Source organism: Pleuronectes platessa, chromosome 10 (genome assembly GCF_947347685.1).
Source record: "Pleuronectes platessa chromosome 10, fPlePla1.1, whole genome shotgun sequence".
Classification (NCBI taxonomy): domain Eukaryota; kingdom Metazoa; phylum Chordata; class Actinopteri; order Pleuronectiformes; family Pleuronectidae; genus Pleuronectes; species Pleuronectes platessa.
The window spans coordinates 3,529,056-3,549,198 of record NC_070635.1 but is presented as its reverse complement, the minus strand read 5'-3'; the positions used below and the strand labels follow the sequence as shown (position 1 = coordinate 3,549,198).

Genomic DNA, 20,143 nt, shown 5'->3' with positions numbered 1-20,143 from the left:
TGCATGTGTGAAATTGTGCAAGTTAGTTATTATGCCTTTAAAAACAGGAAGATGGATCGTGAAGCAAATACAAGTTTGATCGTTATCGACTGTGAACTTCACAGTTAGTGACATATTTATGTCAACGGTGGTTTAACAAAGTCCCCTTGTCTATATTAATCTTACAAAATACAGACATTATAATAAGTTTTTACAGCTACTTCCTTTTTTAAAGTTGTCCTTCTGTCCCTGCATATATCTGCTTAAATAAATAGTCACTGTTTGCCTATGGGATCAGTCGTGTAAACCAAAATCAGGAAGTTTGAGATAACAACTTGTTTTTAGTCCATTTATTCTGTTAAAAATTAACACACTTATCTTTTACTCCTCATTTGTTAACACCTGTAAATTGGACAACAAAAGCTCCTTTATTTAAGTGTGAATGTTCTGATGTATCTGCATCAGGATGTTTTTTGAAAGATTAAACCGGATCTAGTTTGTGATTGATTAATGATAACAAATTACAGAGCAGGTTTTACACCTCCCTTTTAGAGGTAGCGTGACTGCTTGCAGTAAAGGAATTACAAAAATAAGATAAAAATTAAAGACCACATGCTCTAATGATCAAATGATATCCTCATAAGTATGTGTGTTAGATCTGTTTTTGACAAATAAAAAAAAGTTGGCTCAGATATATTTCTGTTAATCATTGGAGGAGAATCATCCTTATGCTTTGAAGCCGTGTATGGCCTTGGAGCTTTTATCTCCTTCACACAACTGCTCCTTTTATATCGTCTGTACAAAAAAGGAGAACAAACTGAGATCAGTAGACTGCCTCCTCCACATCGAGAACAGGAACACACACGCAGAACCTTTCAGCCACTCGCTGCAGACTCTCAACACACACAATGCGAAGTTTGTCCAAAAGAAAGCATAACTGCTGAATGAAAGAACTCACAATCTCATCGAGGACATTGCTCAAGCGTTTTTGTTCTCAACAGTTTTAACACTGATAAACACAATCAAGAGGACTAATTATTCCCTAAAACACAGCGTCATCAGGGTCAGCAAACACCGCTCTTTTAACAGGAAGTCTGACTAAAAAGGCTACAATACTGGAATGGCAGCCCCTGTAGCCACAGTCTTTCTTTTTGTTTTCCATCTCAGGTTTCCAGCATGAGCGGTAGTTCAGTCCTCTGCTCTTCCATGCGTCCACCCTGGACCCTCAGGAGCAGGGAGAAGAAGTCCTCATCGTCCATGGGACCTGGAGCTCTGCTGCGCTGGTCCTCCAGTCTGCCCTGGTTCTGTGGGTGGAAGGAAAACAAGACAGTGAAAGCATGAAATTATATATATAAAAATAAAAAATGCCCCGATAAACAAGTCTGCCACGAGTGTTGACTTGAGAATCAGAAAACCTCTTTTATCGTGATAAAAGCATTGAAACCATCAAGTTCTGTTGTGCTTACTTGTGTCGTGAGAATCATATTATACAGATCCTCTTTGGGCACAGGAACTGGCGCGGGCTTTCTTGCAAAAGACAGTTGCTTTATGCTGCCTCTGAAAGTCCTGGCTTTTGGTTTTGGCGGCGGTGACCTTTGCAGCTGTGACCTCTGGTCATCAAGGCGGCGAGCTTGAGCGGTGGCCACCTGCTCGAAAAACTCCTCTTTCTGCAGTGAAGTCATGGACGAAAAGACGACTGGGGAGAAATGAGAGAAAAGAGATTTTGATGACAGGACAGCAGGAGACTTTAAATGGTCTGTGGTTCAGAAAAGACATGAAAACATGGTGTAGCTGAACAAAACATTCTTGAGTCACGTTGTAGTTTTGTGTTGTTTCAGCGTGAGTCAGCAACACAACATGGGAACGAACAAATGCAACAGCTGTGTTGGTTTGATCCCCTTACTACAAAAAAAAAGAGAAAGTGCTCTCACCTCTATGGGCTGGTTTGGTCGTGCTTGGCACCGAGTGGCACCTCCTCCTCCCGAGGCCACCCTCCAGCATGAAGGAGCAGCGCTGGTCATTGAGCCGTCGCCCCTCCTGAAGTGTGCAGAGCAGCTCGTACAGAGCATCAGGGAAGTCAGGGGTTAACCGGTGAGCCTGGAAATAAATGTGGGTTAGTGGCAGGAGAAAAAGTTTAAAAAAAACATAAAGAATGAGGGCGGGAGGAAAGGGTTTCTCAGTAAGTGACACAGACTGTTTGTTGGCAAAGCAAAATAATTCACTTGACTCCTACTTACTCCCACATGCTCAGAAGCAAAATGTTACCTGCTGTTTTTCCACCACAACATTGTTTTTCTTGTAGAGTAAATGGGGGCTGGTGGTAAAGTCAAGCACATTACTTTCTGTTCACTGCATGAGCAACAGCGTGAGTTACTAATAGAGGCAATCTCAGGGCACGAGTTACAACACAGCAAGTTACAAACCTCTTTCGAATCCTCATCTCGGCTCTGTGTCCCCTTAGGTTGTTGCTTGGACACGTTTGACCTCTTTACGTCCAGTTGAGGATCATTAGGTTTATCTCCCTCCTCTGTGACACCAGGCTTCTCAGATTTTTCATGAATCCTCATCACTTCAGCCGATTGCGCTTCCCTTCTCAGTCCATTAGTCATGTTCTCGGTTTCTTCCCGTTTGACCTCTCCTTCCCCTCCTGTCTGGTCACCCTCTGTGTTGCTGTGCAGTTTCCCCGAGCCCTGCTCTTCTAAACGCATTTTGCTCACTACGACTTCTTCATTCTTGTCCTCCCCTGTGTGCTCCTCTTCCTCTCTCAGAGCCGACTCTGCACTGGAGCCCGGAGCGATTTCAGCCAGGCTGCCTGTTGCGCCTTTTTCAGCGACACCCTCAGTTACATCTCCTTCTTCGGTGATGACGAGAGGACGCAGCAGCCCCTCTTCAGCCATTTCAGCTTTGGTCACGGTGAAGTCTTTTAATCTCCCTGTCAAACGCTGGCCAATAAAACAAAAAGAGACAGAGGTTGGGGTCAAATAATTGGGGTGAAAGACTCACTATAAATCCGTCTGAGAAAAATAAATCAACAATCACTAAATACAGCAACCCTGAAGTGACTTTACATGAGGGTAGCTTTTGGAGAAGCTGTGCCTTTGTCTTGCAAGGAAATTCAACAGAAACGAGTTTGGCAGGTTCCAGCTTGTTGACTACATGTGTTTAAGCCGAAAATCCAAACTTAAGTAGTGTATTCCTGTTACCTGTGTCAACAACAGTGTGTGAGGCAATGAGACCAGGGACTTCCAGTCACTGACCGAGGATTTCTGTGTATTTTACCAAGCATTTCACTCTAAATCTTGTTGACACTTGTATTCCCCACATTCTTTTGCCCCCAAAAGGTTTGTGAACTAACAAAGTCAGTATTCTGTGAGTTCATTCTTACCTGTTTTTTGAAAAATGTGTCCGTTCAAAGCATCATCTCTTGAAGTCACAACAGACTGAGCACAGCATTGTTGACCAGAGCCGTGCCAATATCTGTTTGAAGAAGAGAGTATGAAGGCTTTCACACGCCGACGTGACAAGCTCTCGCCCTGTGCGTCTGCTCTTTCCACCTTCACTCTGTCGACTCCTCTCTTCCTGTTCCTCTTACCAAAGCCCACCCCTATTTGGCCCCCTGGCAAGTCATGCTAATGTGAATTATCCCCACTAAATGCGGAACAAATCTCCACTGTGTGTTTGAATAGTCTACTTATGCTACAGAGCAACGTTTGTTTAAATCATTTGAGATGAAGTTTAAGCTGTGAGAACAGCTTTGAGCAGTTGCTGCTTTTCTTTTTTTTTTTTACTGCTTCTCACTTGATTATGTCAGACCTGAGTGGAACGTGTTGAAACAGGCGCACAGTTTTCTGATGGGGTTGTGGTTTGGGCTCACATCCTGTTGACTTGTAGCTAAAAGGAGAAGTTGACTCAAACCAGTTAGAGAAGCAGCCGCAGTGAGATTATCACTTTAAACCTGAGAAATTAATTTAAGGCAGGTGCTAGTTTCAAACATAGACTGTATATGGTTTCAAAATGAGGATATGTATGTATAGATAGATAGATAGATAGATAGATAGATAGATAGATAGATAGATAGATAGACAGACAGATAGATAGATAGATAGATAGATAGACAGACAGATATAGGTCAAGGATAAGTTCACTGCAGTGAGATGAAAGTCCAGCCACCAGAACTACTCCAAAAGAAGTATGTGCTAATGGAGATATTGACAACACAAATATTTAAAGTATAAGGTGATTGAAATACAAATATAAATACATATTTAAAAATAAAAAAAACCTACTCACACAAACATACACATGCACTCTCTGTTGTGTTGTTGTTGCTATTGTTGTTGTTGTTTACATTCTCCTCTGCTGTCCCACACACGCACGCTCCTCCACCCGCTGCAGTGAGCTCGCCACCCTGTACCTGTTCCTCCCGTCCATCGCTAGGGGACCCAGCCCTGTGAGATGTCTCTGGTCGCGGTGTGTGTCTGTGATCACGGTCTGTGAGCAGCAGTCGTCGCCACTGTGCGTCGCTGAAGATGTTGCAGCAGCAGCAGCCGCAGCCTCTGACGGGCAACGGGCCCTCCAGTGGCCGGGGCCTCGGGTTGAGCGGACACCCCGGGATGCACGCTCTCAACTCGGTTCACCCGGCGACCCGGCGCCGCTCCGACGGAGGGGACGCGGGCCTCGAGGGCACGGAGAACGGACACCCTGAGTCCCATAGAGACATCGGCGACATACTGCAGCAGATCATGACGATCACCGACCAAAGTTTGGACGAGGCCCAAGCGAAGTTAGTGACAACTTGTGTTTTACAACTTGTTTCCGAGGCTTCGCTCGCTTTTCGCTCCGCCGCTTTGTCGAAGGCAACGTTTCCCGAACTTCAGTCCATTGTTTGGGTTGTTTAGCCTGTAGCTAGCTGTGTTAGCTCACTGTAGATACAGAAAACAAAGTTCAAATGAATGTGACCAATTCAAATAAAAGTGCAGCCACGTAAACCAGCGCTTATTGTTTACACACACGCGTGTTTTTCTTCTTTTAGCAGCTTTGGTCTACAAGCTAGCCATTGTTAGCCTGCTCAGCTAACTAGCTAAAGCAGCTAACAGCTAGCTGCAAGGAAAGCTAATTCAAACACCAAATGACAGGTTTACAAGTGGTTAGGTATATCCGTAATAAATGAGAACATTGGTTAACCAGCTGGTTATCGTGTACATGCTGGTTACCAGTGAACCCAGTCGCCCTCTTGGCTCGAGGCTGGCACCCAAGCTAACGTGTGCTACATTAGCCATGCTAAAGCTAGTCGTTCTGTCAGTCGATCTGTGTTTGTTGTTTGTGTCTCTTACACGTGTTTCATTGTCTCGTTCACAGGAAACACGCACTCAACTGCCACCGAATGAAACCCGCGTTATTCAGCGTGTTGTGCGAGATCAAGGAGAAAACTGGTACGTGCATGTTGTTGTTGTTGTTGTTTGTTTTTACATCAATGTTGACGCTGTCAGTGTCGAGCTCCTTCATCACACCGGGTCACTAATAACAAACACATGAAGGAGTTGGACTCGGTTTGTCATTAAAACTCATTATTGTTATTTTGCAGCCTCAGAAACAAACTGACAGGAGCATAAACATCATCATCATCATCATCATCTCACAGTTCTTATGTAAACTTGGGTTTAAAATAGATGCAAAAGACAACAGCTGGATAAACAGACACAAGCTGCCTACAGGGAAATGGAATACATGCTACTGCTGGTTGCTGAACCAGAGTTGAACTTATAGGCGATTCCCTGCAAATGTGTATGATGGTGATCGATAAGATGCTTATGAGCAATGCTGCCCTGTAATTATCAGGATTTAAAGGCACTGTATTCAGTTTCCTTTCAAATCTTTCTAGGTAAAGTTGTACATTTCATTTTCAAACTACTTTCTTTTGCATGGCACAGGCAGCATGGTCATTTACGTAATGTTTTTGTTTCCTACGAGTGCTTCCAGGAGGATATTACAAACTTATAAACCATAAATTGGGTTTGGTTCCAGAACGTGCCCATCGGGGTGATGCTCTATTTATATTTGCGCCTATTTATAATTCAGTTTTCAATTCATGTTTTTCTGTTAGCATCATAAGACCTGAAGGAAACACTGTGTTGCTATCTATGAAGCCCATCATCTTGTAATGGCCAAATGTAAAATCCATCCAAAGATAGAGAGAACACTTTGTTTTATATTGGTGAGAAGTTATGAACAAATGTAATGTAATAGAAATCTATGGAAGGTCATATCAGGGTGACTGGTTTTCCATCGTTCTTTAAAGGCATTACCATAAAACAGTTGTTTATTGTAATCTGTTTTATAAGTAAACTGTAACAACACCTTTATTTTTACTTGGTGAATTACTGTAAAGGACAATTTATTTGTGTCGTTTTTTCTAGTTAAAAGGAAGCTGTTCTTTAACAGTATGAATTTAAGAATAGATTCTAACAGGCTGTTGACAAAATGTGATCACGTCTACTTTCACTTCGACAAAACTGCATCTCGCTCGGCCCAGAAACAGGATGTTCTGACGCTGGTGATATAAATAAATATGATGGCAAATAGAATAACAACCTCTCCACTTGCAAACGCAGCGCATCATTGTTTCTTATGGCTGACGGTGCACATTTGAAGGACAAAGGTTTTCAGAATCATGGAGTTGCAGGGACACAAGAACAGCATAAGGCTTTAGTTTAAGAAAATGGCGTTTAGTGAATTCATTTATTTGAAGGCGAGGAGTGTAATGTGTGTGACAGCAGTTCCATTCATTCTGTCAGTGTTGGCCAAACACAACCAACAAGCTGTGACATTTGTATCATTGACAGGTTTGTCAATGAGGAACAACCAGGAGGAGGATTCTCAAGATCCTCAGCTGATCCGATTGGACAACATGTTGTTGGCGGAGGGTGTGGCGGGGCCAGAGAAAGGGGGCGGTGCCGCCGCCGCCGTGTCGGCTGCTACCAGCTCGGGGGGGATGTCACCCGACAGCACGCTCGAGCACTCCGACTACAAAAGCAAGTTGAGCCAGATTCGCGGTATCTACCACACTGAGCTGGAGAAGTATGAGCAGGTATCGTGTCGCAACAGGAGATGAGCACTGACATTGCCTGTGCACGCTTGCTTGTACTAGAACTGCTCACCAGAAACATAATCCCCTGGCATGTTAGTCCTAGAGTTCACAGCAGATCACTTTTCCTTGCCAGGGAATAACCCTTTATCTTTATGTTGCTGATCAAAACACACCAGACAGGTACAAGCCTCATATCCACACCAATTCCAATGCACACATAAGTCCTACTGGCTTTCAAACATGTACAATACATTTTTTCCGCAACACAAAATAAATTATTTTCCCATTTTACTGCACATTTAATACATAGGCAAACACACGTCTTTCCTCTGTATAGTTGTATTGAAGTAAATTGCTTTTATGTTTATAGTTTTTATTGGTGTTTCTAATATTATAATGTTAGAAAAGAGGATCTAGTCCTGTACAACCTCACTTTTAACTGTGATCTTTATAAACCTGAACATTATAAACTTTGGAATTGAAAACTAAAATCTGTTGCATTAAATTGGATTATATTAGAAAAGTGTATTAATGAAATGCTAGGTACATGTTTATTGACCAAAGAAACCTGGTTGTCAGACTTCAGAGTGTTTTGTTGTGACGTGAAATTTTCCCCTCTAGATTCAGAACAGGCTGTGACAAATAATTCTTCACAGCTTCCCGGCCTTGCACACTTCTGTCCTTCACTGTCTGTCCTCTCGTGTCCCGCCCCCCCCCCCCCCCACCCCCCCCCCCCTAGGCTTGCACCGAATTCACCACCCATGTGATGAACCTGCTTAGGGAGCAGTCACGCACGCGGCCCGTGACCCCGCGGGAGATCGAACGCATGGTGGCCATCATTCACCGCAAGTTCAGCTCGATCCAGACTCAGCTGAAGCAGAGCACGTGTGAGGCCGTCATGATCCTGAGGTCCCGATTCCTCGATGCTAGGTGTGTGTTTGTGATTTATTTATCTGAATAATGATATATCTCCTAATTTGACATGTGCCGTTTATGTTTCAGCAAAATAATGCAAGTGAAATTAGATCTCTCATGCTCGACCCCCGTTTGTGTGTCATCAGGCGCAAGAGGCGTAACTTCAGCAAACAGGCCACCGAGGTCCTGAACGAGTATTTCTACTCCCACCTGTCCAACCCTTATCCCAGTGAAGAAGCCAAAGAGGAACTCGCCAAAAACTGCTCAATCACCATCTCTCAGGTAAATCACAGAGCCGTCTGTACGTGCAGGAACAAGCAGTCGTGATGAGTGTGTAATGGAGTTTGAACAATCAGTATCTGTACTAGAACTTGTCTCAAAGACTAAGCATTTATAATTCCAGGGTAACTCAAGGTTAAAGTAATTACCAGCATTTTAATTTGCTTCTCAGTGTTATCTTCCAACATAAGAGCTTATACTGAATATTGTCTTTTTTTCTTTTTTTTTATCAGGTCTGCAACTGGTTTGGCAATAAGAGAATCCGCTACAAGAAGAACATTGGCAAGTTCCAAGAGGAGGCCAACCTCTATGCCATGAAGACGGCCTTGGTGGTCAGACCGGGCGACGATTCCCCGCACACTCCCAACTCTACAGGTACGACACCCAAATCAAAGCGAGGACTTGAGAAGCCTTTTGCCTCGAGGCAGTGGAAAATGGTGTTAGCTCCACTCTACTGTGACTCAGTGAGTCTCCACCCTGACTTTGTTAAGCTCACAATGAGCTGCCCTTGTGAACTCGGGTTTGAGGCTGAGGTAACTGGCGGTCACGAAGCCGACACAGACAATGAAATAGAGCATCTGGAAAAAAGCCTATTTGCAGCTAAAATATTCATCTAAAGTTTTTCAAACAAGTCTGCTGCTTTTCAGCTTTTGTTGTTGCAGGTTTTCTATCTACATTTTTCATTCTCCACATTTTCAAGAGAATAAAGCTGCTTTCAGACCTGCACGGAACTCCAGACACACTCCTGAAATGATCCAGACACGAATGACTCAGTGTGTCAGTTGCTGTGGACATTATTGAATCGTTTAATGTCTGTTCCATGTCGAGGGAGCCCATGTGAGAGTATAGTAGGGGCATGCCTGGATGATTCACGGGGAGCGAGTGGACGTGTTGATGACGTTTCTAACACGCGGCTGTTTTTTCCTCAGGATCTGGATCCTTCTCTCTGTCGGGGTCAGCTGACCTTTTCCTCGGGGCTCCACCGGTGAATGGAGAACACTCCGCCTACCAACTGGGAGCGCAGGTAAATTAATACAACAACAATTACCTAACAACATTTTACCTTTGCTCAAGTTAAAACCTATTTCTAGAATGACTAATGGTCAGAATATTCTACGGCCAAATTTGTCGTTAACATCGTAATCATGTTTGAAAATGTTTTATCTCTTAAATATAGTTTTATCTTTCTTATTAGTGGTTTTGTATTTTATATACCTTTGCAATTTAAGAAGAGATGCTGTCCACTGCATCTAACTCGAAATGTAGCACAACTTTGACAAGATCTTGGATGAGTTTCATGTCTTTTGGATTTATATTCATACATAAACTGACCCTGAGAGCTGCCGAGAAAAAAGGGAAATTAATCTAACAATTTGAGGTTGCAGAGAAAAGTGGGCAGGGACGTATTAAGAAGCTAATCTCACAGATGATGCGCTTGTTAACGGCACAATAATTATGTTGAGGAAAGTACAGATATAATTCGTGGTACTGTTCCCTTTTGTTTACTTGTTTCCTCTTTCCGTTTCTCTCGTTGCTCAGGCAAATGGGAACTGGCCGGGTCGGAACTCGCCCCCGGGTGGCACCTCGCCCCACAGCGACCACTCTGAGAACTCTGACTGATGGCCACGCCCACTGGCACAGAATGACAGCGACGGAGAGATTGACGATGGAAAAAGACAGAAAGAATGATATCACACTTCCCACTTGGCTGCAGTTGTTTTGTATGTGTGGTTGGTTTGATTATTTTATATGTTCGTTGTTTCTTTTTCTTACTGCTCAGGGGAGGGGAGGGGGGGGGGGGTCATTATTATCTTTGTATGACTAGCAGAGTGCACGGATGGTAGAGTGAAAATGTGTGTGTGTGTGTGTGTTGTGTGCATGCAAGTGTGGTTTTATTATCGGGGTTGTAAGGTTTCTTTTCCACTACTTTTGACATGTTACTGAGGTGTTTGTGGTTGGGATGGGGGGGGGGGGTCGCATCACCATTGTTTTGAGCACACTATATATCGTTATTATTAATATTATTGCCGTTTTATTGTTCGTGCTACAACTGTTTTCATTTTAACAGCTCAGAAAGAGAGCGAATGCATTTAGCGAGTGAGGGGGCAATAGAGAAAAATCCAAAGATTTTGTGCGTTTGTTTCTCTGTTCTGTTTTTTTGTGTTTCTACCGGACTTATGTGTCCCTGTAAAATGAGCGAGGTGAGTTTGAGTCCACATCAATGGTTTGAATGAGTATATCAATAGTGCTGTTCTTTGTTTCTGTACAGTGAAACACCTGTATTCTCTCTACCTCTTTTACAATAAAGACTCTGTATTCACATCCAGCTGCTGAGTGGTTGATGGTTTAAGACTCCAAACATCAAATGTTTTAACTGTATTTAGACATTTTAACTACCTTCACCAGGGATGTTGTGTTTCTTTGCTGTTCCTCTGTCACGAGATTAATCGATTTTGTTGTTAGAGGAAAGAACCGGGTGTAGTTAAATAATTGCTGTAAGACCTTGATGGAGCTTTATGCCTTAGTGACACTGCGGTGAATGGAATTTAATTAATAGTTCTTTCATTAAATCGCAGAATGAACAGCAACATATCTACCCGAATAAAAAATGGCCAATTTACTGATTATGTTATGAATACTTTTCACTGGAAATGTCACAAATACTGAAAAGCACTCTGATTTTTAAGATACTGATTCCCAGAGTAGAACAAAAAATATATTTTAAATATAAAAATATACAGGAAATTGCAATAGAAAATGTTTGTAAGTCAAAGCAATAAGAACATCAAAATACAAATTTCACAGGCAGAACTTTTATGTAAAAATGTTGAGTATAAGTTAGAAAACATGAGACCATTATATTTTCTGAGGTAAAGGTTAACAGGATATTTCACAAACCTCCCTAAAATGATTTAAAAGCTTGTATTTACATGTATAAGATTGTTTTAAACACATACACCGGCAGCAGCATAATGCATAAAACCATAAACAATTTTTTATTGACCAGATAAAACCAACTCCTCCATTTGTTTGTCTTTCTTTGCCATAAAGCACATGGTGGATCTGTTTCACGCAATAAAATGAACGTCTGTCTTCAGCCAGACTGTTAAACTGAGATAAGGTTTTACAGCGTCTGGAGTTAAGAGCCCACAATGGGATTACAGCCACGTGCCACTGATTTAATATCGTTAAAAGGCTGTTTAATTAATGCGAGTCAGTGGCGGACCCCTGAGGCTCCTCTCTGGATCCACTGGTTGAGTCAAAGCTGCCACTCGTGTTTCCCACGGTCCCCAGGAGACATCAAAGACTCCTCACGAGCAAATGTGGAACAACTGCGACAGCCCGCACGAGACCCAAATGGCACGCGTGGCGAGGTGTGAACGCAAATGTTTAACCATTGTCTCCCCCCCCCCCCCCTCCCCCTGCGGACTCAGAGACATGTGCAGAGGCGTCAAGCGTGCACGGATGGCGAGGTGTCTGCACCCGCTGCAAGTGAGCGCACAGGCGACTTCGATGGAGAAGACAGAACCAAAAAAATAAGGACAGACACATTAAAGCAAGAAAACGTTAAAATAAGCAGTTTGGCAAACGTCTAATTAATGATTTGATATTAATCCAAATGGCAGAGTCATGATTTATCATGTTGGTCACATCCGGTTGACCGTGGGTTGGACCCTATGGTTGGACCCTGGAGGACATGAGCCACATGTTTCGGTGCATTAACTAAACAGCAGCACAGATTGACCGAGGTGTGAACTCATGCAGGGGCGAGCGTCTCAAATGGTTCACGAGGCACAAACGTTCACGTGCGCTCTTCGTGGTCCAATCTTTACGTTTGTCAACTGGTGTTACAGGAAAACCGAGAATCTTTAGGAATAACATGTTAATTTGGCCGAAGAACTTTAACTGTGCGCAAAACCAAATGGAAAAGCAGCAGGAAATAGATACGAAAATCTACTTAATGAACAATCCAGGTTCATGTTTTTTAAGCAGTGACACAATTGTCATAACTCATCCAGAAAGAGAAATAAACGACTATAATTCATATGTAGTTTACAATTAGAAACTTTCTTTAGGTTGAAAAGTTTCTCCCTGTTGGATCAGAGGGAGGTGAAGTTACTAGTTAATCTGAGTAACTTCACTAACCTCCTCTGATTCCATCCAAAAGAAGGCAATATCATTTTTTTTACGCATACAATTATTACAGTACAATATTTTGTTGATTTTTTTTAAAGAATCTTCAGTACAAACTGATTTGTTTTTCAATAATAAGATCGATTCTTCGTTTCACTTAATCACAGGATGAATTAACTGAATTCAATCTAAAATGGTCTAATAGGTTTATTGAGTGGGAGGTGGGTGGGAGAGTGGGAGTGGATTGTAAAAACGTGGGTGTTTAGAGAAGGAGGAGTCTGAAGGACTGGCTGGGAGAAGATAAAAGAGGCCTCCAGGGACCAGAGCATTATTTACTGATCATCTGCAGACCGAGAAGAATCCTCTGAAACCAACAGCCACGATGAAGATGATACAGGGAACCGAGGAGACAACAACAGACAGAAAGGTAAATAAAAGACTCTGCTGCTGCTTTTATTTAGATATGATATATCTTAGTAAGGTTAAAAGTAGAAGCAACTTCAGTGAATACCTTGTCAACCTGACCATGATTGTTCTTTCTTTTCTAGTTCCTCAAATCCCAGATGGAGAAACGTCGAAGGGAGCGAATGAACTGCAGTCTGGAGCATCTGAGGACCATGTTGCTGCAGGAGCCCCCACAACTGGTAAAGAGAAAACTTTAATGCAATTAGATTAATCTGGTATCAAGTGTTTAAGAGAAGAATTATGTTTTAGTACAATGCAAAAAGATTGATTTCACCAATAGATGGTATTAATAGTTTGTATTTGGTTTAGATCAAAATGATTAAGCTGTATTTTAAAGACAGCTGATCGGTCCAGGCCTGTGACTGCAGCCGGCAACTCCATTAACTCAAGCTAATGTTTTCTTTCAGACTGCGGCTCAGCAAAAACTGGAGAAAGCTGAGATCCTCGAGCACACGGTCCTCCTTCTCCGGAGCAGCGCCACAGGACACATAATGGGAGCGGGAGAAGGAGGTGGCGGTGGTGGAGGAGGAGGTCAGAGACACTCCTTCCAAGACGGCTTCTCCTCCTGCCTGCAGAGAGCGGCTCAGTTCCTGGGGCCTCAGGGGAAAGGCCTGCGGCTCGGAGCGTCGCTGGACGCCCGTTTTGCCCCTCGCTTCGCCTCTTCAGACTCTGACCCCACTGGCGTCCAGCTGAGAACCGAGGCCCGGTCATGCTCCAGCTCTCTCACTCAGACCAAGTCCCTTCTTCGGACGCTCAGGCAGAAGTCAAAGCTCAGGCTGCAAACAGAGACCTTTACTAAGAACAGTTCGGTTCATCCATACCAACGTCCAGAGCAGCTTGGGTCTCCCAGGGTTCCTCAAGATTCTCAGACACAAAGTCAACTTGAGGTCAGAGAGTCGAGTCGAGGAAGCAAACAGAGCCTGAGCCTCCCAGTCAGCCAGACCGTGTGGAGGCCCTGGCCCTGATCACCAGGCAGTGAACTCTCTGCAACTCAATTTTTAAATGACTGACTGATTGTTGATATGATTCATATCATATAGGTGTCAAGAATATCTGCTCTTTGATAACTCATAAGAGTTGTATTCACCCCCAGCCTGTAAAGAATGCAATCATCTCAGGTGAACATGTGTGTTAGGGTTCCACTCACTGCTTCTGAATGAGCTCAGTCAGTTAAGCAGCCGTGATGTGTTCAGCTGACAGGCACACAGGGACTCACCCGGGCCGAGCTGGGCCGAGCCGGGCCGAGCTGTCCAGCTCCCAGCTGGGACTGTTGCTGTGCCGAAGAGTGAGTTGAGAGGTGAGTAAAACAGAACACAAGCCTCCTCCATCGTATTCTGCACACACAAAAAACACCCCTGCTTCACCTGCACTCCTGATTGAAGACGTGGATAATGACTGAGTGTCCATCTATCACATTTTCCAGGTCTGTCACCTCGGGGGTTCGATGCCGGGAGGACGCTCTCATTCACCCGTCTGCTGACATGAGAGACATCCGGGGCTCCGAGTCCCTCACGACGTCTATTCTCTTTAAATATTTATCTTGTCTATTTTGCACATTCATTTATTCTGTATGTCTCCCTATGGTGAGCGGTATTCTGTTTTTTATATAATAAAAACATTTCTTCACAATTGAACTGCTTGGTGTCTGATTCTTTACAACATGAGAGTGCCGGCTGCCTCTGACAGCTCTTTTGAGTTTGGCCTGAGGCGTGGGGCTCGGCCTCCTGCGGAGCGACATCCCTGCAGGTGTGAAGTCTGGCCGGGAGCTGAAGGAGTTGCAGTAGCAGCTTCTGGCTTCAAAGACATCAGAGGATAGGCCTGTTCACACTTGATTCCCTCAGCTTTGAGGCCTTTTGGATTAAAACAAAAATATATAATATAGCCCATAGCAGCATGTGTGAAAGATTCAACTCTAAAAATGTGGAGTATTAAATAGTTTTAAACCTGAATTTCACTCTGTGCTCAGTTTCTGTTCACCTCTCTGCACTTTAAGAGGCCTCATCTACATGTTAAGCTTTAGTTTCTTATACATGAACCCATTTTCTGTTATCATATGCAAGTTCTCATATGTATTCATACTTCATGTATTTTATTGCTTTTCTAAAAAGGGAATTGGCTCCTTTTTTCTTCCTTTATATGAATCATCTGACATTGAAGCAGCTCAAGCCTCTGTTTTCATTGACATTAGTATGAATTCTCTCAGACACTTCGCCCTCCAGCTGCTACACAAAGGGCGTTTGTCTTCCACGCGCGTCAGGCGTCAGATCCCCGGAAACAAAACGTGTCTTCACACCTCCGGTGGCCCTTTGAAGCTCCTGGTGCTTCGTGTCGTCTGCAGAGCTCACGTGTCCTGACACTCTAGTTTATTTCACACGTTTTATTATTGGCTATGATAAGATTATTATACAAATTTATCCAGAGAGCCTGTAACAGCCATTTACGCACTTTTAACCCACATATTATTGTTTTTAATGTTTTCTGTTGCTGTACAAAGTTTATCCACTGGATGGCACTACCCAAAGGAATACAATTTAAAATAGGTAGCCAGGTAGTGTTGCATGCTGGGACGGTTTTTACTGTGTCCCTCAAACAAATAAAGAAAGTAAAGATTACCTGTACGTTATTGATCGATTATCTTCATGTCCGGACGCATCGTGGCTGTGTGAGAACAACAAGTCAAGAATCAAACTCGAAGGTAACGTGTGGCGTGGACAACCACAGTCGATGCCAGGAGGCAAAATGATTTCTGGCACACAACAAATGAACCGCAACAGAGCGACATGGTGAATACATGTTGTGGTCAAACTTACTTACTGACAGGAGTTTGGCTGAAATTACACTTCTGCGTAAATCTACATCGTGGGAGACATTAGAGAAACAACAGCTCTTTATTTTAATTGTGCTCAGTGGTGTCAGTGAGCTGAAGCCTGAGACGGTTCTCTGGGTCGTTCTCGTGGGAACAGGACAGTGAAAATCCATTTGCACTTTTATTATCTGTTAGAATTAGTACATAATGAAAAGAAGCGTGTGTGTGGGGCTGAGGTGGGAGGGGTGGGGGGGGGGGGGGCAAAGACACATGGCACACCCTTGTCACACGAATGCAAATTACGCACCAAACTTTACGCGTGGCTTGCTTCTCTTACGCACAGAAGGGGTCGTGTGTTGAGCTCGTTCAGATTGCGTCTCTACAAACCTCAGATTCACGGTTTCATGGTAACGTTTCCCAAGAAAACTTTCAGCTTTACGACGCCATCGCTCTGTGGGTTGGTTTAAAATCACGCTGCCAAAGCACAGGCACGAAGAAGACGTTGGTTTTACGCTTCGTGTTTATCCATCCACCATGGTCCACGTTGAAGGTTCCTCTCACTAGCGGTTGATTGCTGATATTTTAGGTTTTGTCTATTTCTGATATATTTGTGCAAAGTCTTTATTAAATCAAGCGTTATTGTGCCAGAGGATCTCTCCATTCAGCACCAGCAGGGTACAAACGTGCATATTAACCCACTATCTCATTAAACTCAGTCTATTAAGACGACGACTTGTTGTAAATTTGATTAAATAACCGTATCGGAGTGTTTTGTGGGGGAGTCGCACTCTTGTTAAGCTTTTGTAAAGCCGGCGCGCGTCAAGGTGTGAAGTGGTCGCGTGTTGCTGGAGCTGCAGCGCGTGTCTGGAGGAGATCAGGGGCTTTGAATTGAACAGGGTGTAAAAAGTATCACGAGGCAGATAGACGCTCGCCTCTTGAGAGGAGACGTGTGAAAAGACAGCAGCAGTTATCTGGACTATCTTAAGAGAAATAGAAACTCCAACTCCATATTGATCATGTAACCAGAGCGCACAAAATGTGGTTTCCAATATAATATAAGCTTTTAATATTCATATGCAAACATGACAAGGTTATAAAACAACACACTATTGAGAGTAAACCAAGATCCCAACAGTTTGGCTTGTGAGCACATCTGTCATGGTCCAGATCTCAGGTGCTTGGACACAAAGGGACAATTATCCAATAAATTCAATACAGAATAATAAACAAATCTTCTTTCTTCCCACTTTGATTATCTCATCGTTAGATTTATCTTGTGACACTGAGGATGGCGTAATATATGCAATGTTGTGAAACATTATTTAGCTGATAATACTTTTGTACTTTTACAGAAATGTAAGTGCCCATATGCAACAGGTTGTACCTGCATTGCAATCATCATTACGTTTACTCAGGAGTATATAAATATATCTTCCCACGTTAGTTTTTTTCCCCCTGCAACCCTCACCTTGTGTTTCTCAGCCCAGTGTTTGTGTGCGGAGCTGCGGTGGCAGGTTAGTGAAAAGAACAACACGCGTTTCCAAACGGATTGGCAATAAATACATGGATATTTTAGCGGCTGCACATTTGCCATGTGACGCAGCGACAAACGTTTGATAACGTGTGACGGTGGGACACGGTTCTCTGGCTCTTTCCCATCACCGGGACGTGGAGCAGGAGGCTTCGTCCTCACTTTTATTACCTGTTAAAACCGATACTTCGTTTACAAATGAAGTGTTTGGGTGAGAGGTGGCTTGTTTGGGCGAGAGGTGGCTCTCAGGTTCCCACAGGCACACTTCAGACAAGCACAGTATCTCTCACACGCAGTGACAAGAGTCGAACATGGGTCTTATTTGTGTTTTAATAATATAATTAGACACTGTAGCCCCGAAAAGGATCGATTTTACGCGAACCATGATGCACCTTAACATAAATAATTAATGTTTTGTTAGGCTGCTTGAAATTAGCTAGACCAAGATACCAGTCGGTAGAGAATCTGAAAACAGCTCAAGTTAATTCAATTTCGTTTAAGGGGTGAGAGACAGATATTTGCACCAAAATCAGCTGTGAAGGGAAACGTGTGAGTTGTTCCTCCAGCTCTCTCCCATGGGAAAATCGGGCAGCGAGCTCCCTTCACACTTTATTACCTGTTAGAATCGATACATCGTAACAAAGAGTGTGTGGAGCAGAGGTGGATGTTGGGATCCCACGCGCTGGCCTCTCGAAACGATGCCACACAGCCATTTGGCTTAAATATCACAATGTCACAGACGCGCGTAAAGGTTTTTTTTTACGCACGGCACATATTGGGGATTTTCAGTGGATTTTTGCAGATACTTTCCCTATGAAGAAACACTTTTATTAAATTATCAATCAACTGAATTCCACAGTTGGTTTCTACGTTCTTGTGTTTTTAATTCACAACCAAACAGAAAACACTTTACAATTTTTAGCATGGATTTAATGATTTTACGAACGCCACAACATTTTCCTTTTTACATTTTAACAGCACTGCCCCAGTCTACAGTGAATCACTAAACTAGATCTTATTCAACAAGTGTTTGTTTCCACTTTATTTGTCTGCTCCAGAATCCATGTTTACATCACAATTGACCCGAGGCCACCAGCTGACACCCCGACACACTTCTCGACGTCCATAATAATGGCGCGAGTCTCCCACAGCCATTTGTCTGAGCGTCCCGCTGTTCTGGCGGATGTGCGCTGTTGTCTCTCGCACGTGTGAATAAGTGTCACGCGAGCCGACGACACCTCTGGCGGGCGCGTGCCGGCAGGGCAGCTGCGCGTGGCTGCGGATCATTGAAGGCTCCCGATGGCGCGTGATCCAGGTTTCATTCATCCTCAGGTCGCTGCCAAATAAGTGTTGACACAGACATTTAGGGCAAAACATTTGAAGGAAGGCAGTATATGAATTTGTCATGTTTTACATTCTTGATTTCATTTTAAAGTTTTATCAACATTAACAATATGATTTGGCTCAAAATCCATATTTCTCACTGGCGGATCCATGACCAACTGAAGACAACAGCAAACTACATGACAAACAGAATCTAAACAGAAAACTGCGGGTCTCATGCAACACTCAATGTTTTACAGACTTTCACAGCAGTAAAATTAAGTTTATTGATGGGGGGGTGGGGGGTGGGGGGGGTGTGAAGTGTGTGACCAGGCTGGTGGGAGGATCCTGGAGTCACGCCCACCTACTGTTTAAAAGCCCTCGCTTGGACCTCAAAGTTTCATTCGACTCTGTCTGTCAAACAGATACAGCTGCTGTGAACCGCTGGAAAGCTCCTGGACTAGAATCATGAAACTGCATCAACAACCAGAGGAGGCGAGGGCCGACAAGAAGGTACTTGTATGATTTATTTCTTCATGTAACTTTTTATACCTCATCTTATTGTCCCACTTGAGATACACATCTGTGTGTTTGGATCGAACGACAACTTCACTTCGCAGACTCGTTTAATTAATGTTATCTCCTTCCTGTTTCCCGCAGAGTCTCAAGCCTCAGGTGGAGAGACGCAGAAGAGAGAGAATGAACCGAAGCATGGAGAGCCTGAAATCTCTGCTGCTTCAGAAACAGGTAAAATCCTCATTTCAACTGGTCCATCCTACAAGATAAGACGCGTTATTTTACTGGAAACTGTGAGAAATGTGTATTGACTGATTGTTTGTGTCCTTCAGGAGGAGACTCAACGCAGAGTGGAGAAAGCTGAGATACTCGAGCGCACGGTCCTCTTCCTCCAGAGCACCGCCAGAGGAGACAGGTTGGGATGTGGTGGAGCTCAGAGACACTCCTACCAAGACGGCGTCTCCTCCTGTCTGCAGCGAGTGGCTCAGTTCCTGGGGCCTCAGGGGAAAGGCCTGTGGCCCGGAGCGGCGCTGGACGCGTCCTTCTCTGCTCGCTTCGCCCGCTCGGACCCTGAACCCACATGCGTCCAAAGCAACCCCGAGGTCCGGTCCCCCACCAGCTCCTCCAGCGCTCTGCTCCTAAGGAAGTCGTCCGTCTCTACTCTACGGATGCTAGTAAACAGGTCCAGACTGTGCAAACCTGCTTTAAATGTAGCTCAGACCCGAGTGGAATCACATCGGTTTCCCTCAACCCCCCCACAGGCCCACAAAGGGGCGAGTGGAGCCACCAAGCAGAGCCCGTCTCAAAGCAACCCGGCCAGCCAGGCTCTGTGGAGGCCGTGGCCCTGAACTTCTACTTCAATGACTTTAACATGCTGATAAACGCGTGTTCTCCATTCGTCTTTCTACAAAGACACCTCCAGTGCAATGTATCTCCCACGGGCCTGCTGCTCGCTGTAACTTATGATGAATCTGTAAATATTGTAAATTGATTATTATGAACTTCATCAAGTGCTGCTATTTACTGCCTGTGCAGACCAACTCGTCAAACCTGTGTAATGTATAAAATATCTTCGCACCTTAATTTAATTTATTTGTCACTGTTAAAT

General features: G+C 43.8%; 4 protein-coding genes across 5 annotated transcripts; 3 read left to right on the top strand and 1 right to left on the bottom strand.

The window, feature by feature from the left end:
• Positions 1-314: 314 nt before the first annotated feature.
• On the bottom strand, positions 315-3,734 carry LOC128449508 (G-protein-signaling modulator 1). The gene is made up of 5 exons (XM_053432718.1): positions 3,365-3,734; positions 2,403-2,921; positions 1,911-2,076; positions 1,446-1,675; positions 315-1,283 (listed from the first exon to the last, which is right to left on the bottom strand). Exons 2-5 carry the CDS (start codon positions 2,874-2,876, stop codon positions 1,143-1,145), a joined length of 1,011 nt encoding a protein of 336 aa, XP_053288693.1. The 5' UTR covers positions 2,877-2,921; positions 3,365-3,734; the 3' UTR covers positions 315-1,142.
• Positions 3,735-3,872: 138 nt separating this feature from the next.
• Positions 3,873-10,586, top strand: pbx2 (pre-B-cell leukemia homeobox 2). Of its 2 annotated transcripts, none has more exons than XM_053432715.1 (9): positions 3,873-4,168; positions 4,375-4,762; positions 5,338-5,411; positions 6,822-7,066; positions 7,806-7,996; positions 8,128-8,263; positions 8,494-8,635; positions 9,190-9,284; positions 9,800-10,586. In XM_053432715.1, exons 2-9 carry the CDS (start codon positions 4,509-4,511, stop codon positions 9,878-9,880), a joined length of 1,218 nt encoding a protein of 405 aa, XP_053288690.1. In that variant the 5' UTR covers positions 3,873-4,168; positions 4,375-4,508; the 3' UTR covers positions 9,881-10,586. The 2 variants fall into 2 exon arrangements, with proteins under 2 accessions (XP_053288690.1, XP_053288689.1); XM_053432714.1 differs by having other exon boundaries at positions 3,873-4,215.
• A 2,118-nt stretch (positions 10,587-12,704) lies between these two features.
• Positions 12,705-13,824, top strand: LOC128449168 (protein deadpan). Its single transcript, XM_053432218.1, has 3 exons — positions 12,705-12,821; positions 12,943-13,038; positions 13,267-13,824. Exons 1-3 carry the CDS (start codon positions 12,777-12,779, stop codon positions 13,822-13,824), a joined length of 699 nt encoding a protein of 232 aa, XP_053288193.1. The 5' UTR covers positions 12,705-12,776.
• Positions 13,825-18,941: 5,117 nt separating this feature from the next.
• LOC128449167 (transcription factor HES-2) lies at positions 18,942-19,883 on the top strand. Its single transcript, XM_053432217.1, has 3 exons — positions 18,942-19,032; positions 19,180-19,266; positions 19,368-19,883. The coding sequence occupies exons 1-3, from the start codon at positions 18,988-18,990 to the stop codon at positions 19,881-19,883; spliced, it is 648 nt and encodes a 215-aa protein (XP_053288192.1). The 5' UTR covers positions 18,942-18,987.
• The last annotated feature ends 260 nt before the right edge of the window (positions 19,884-20,143 follow it).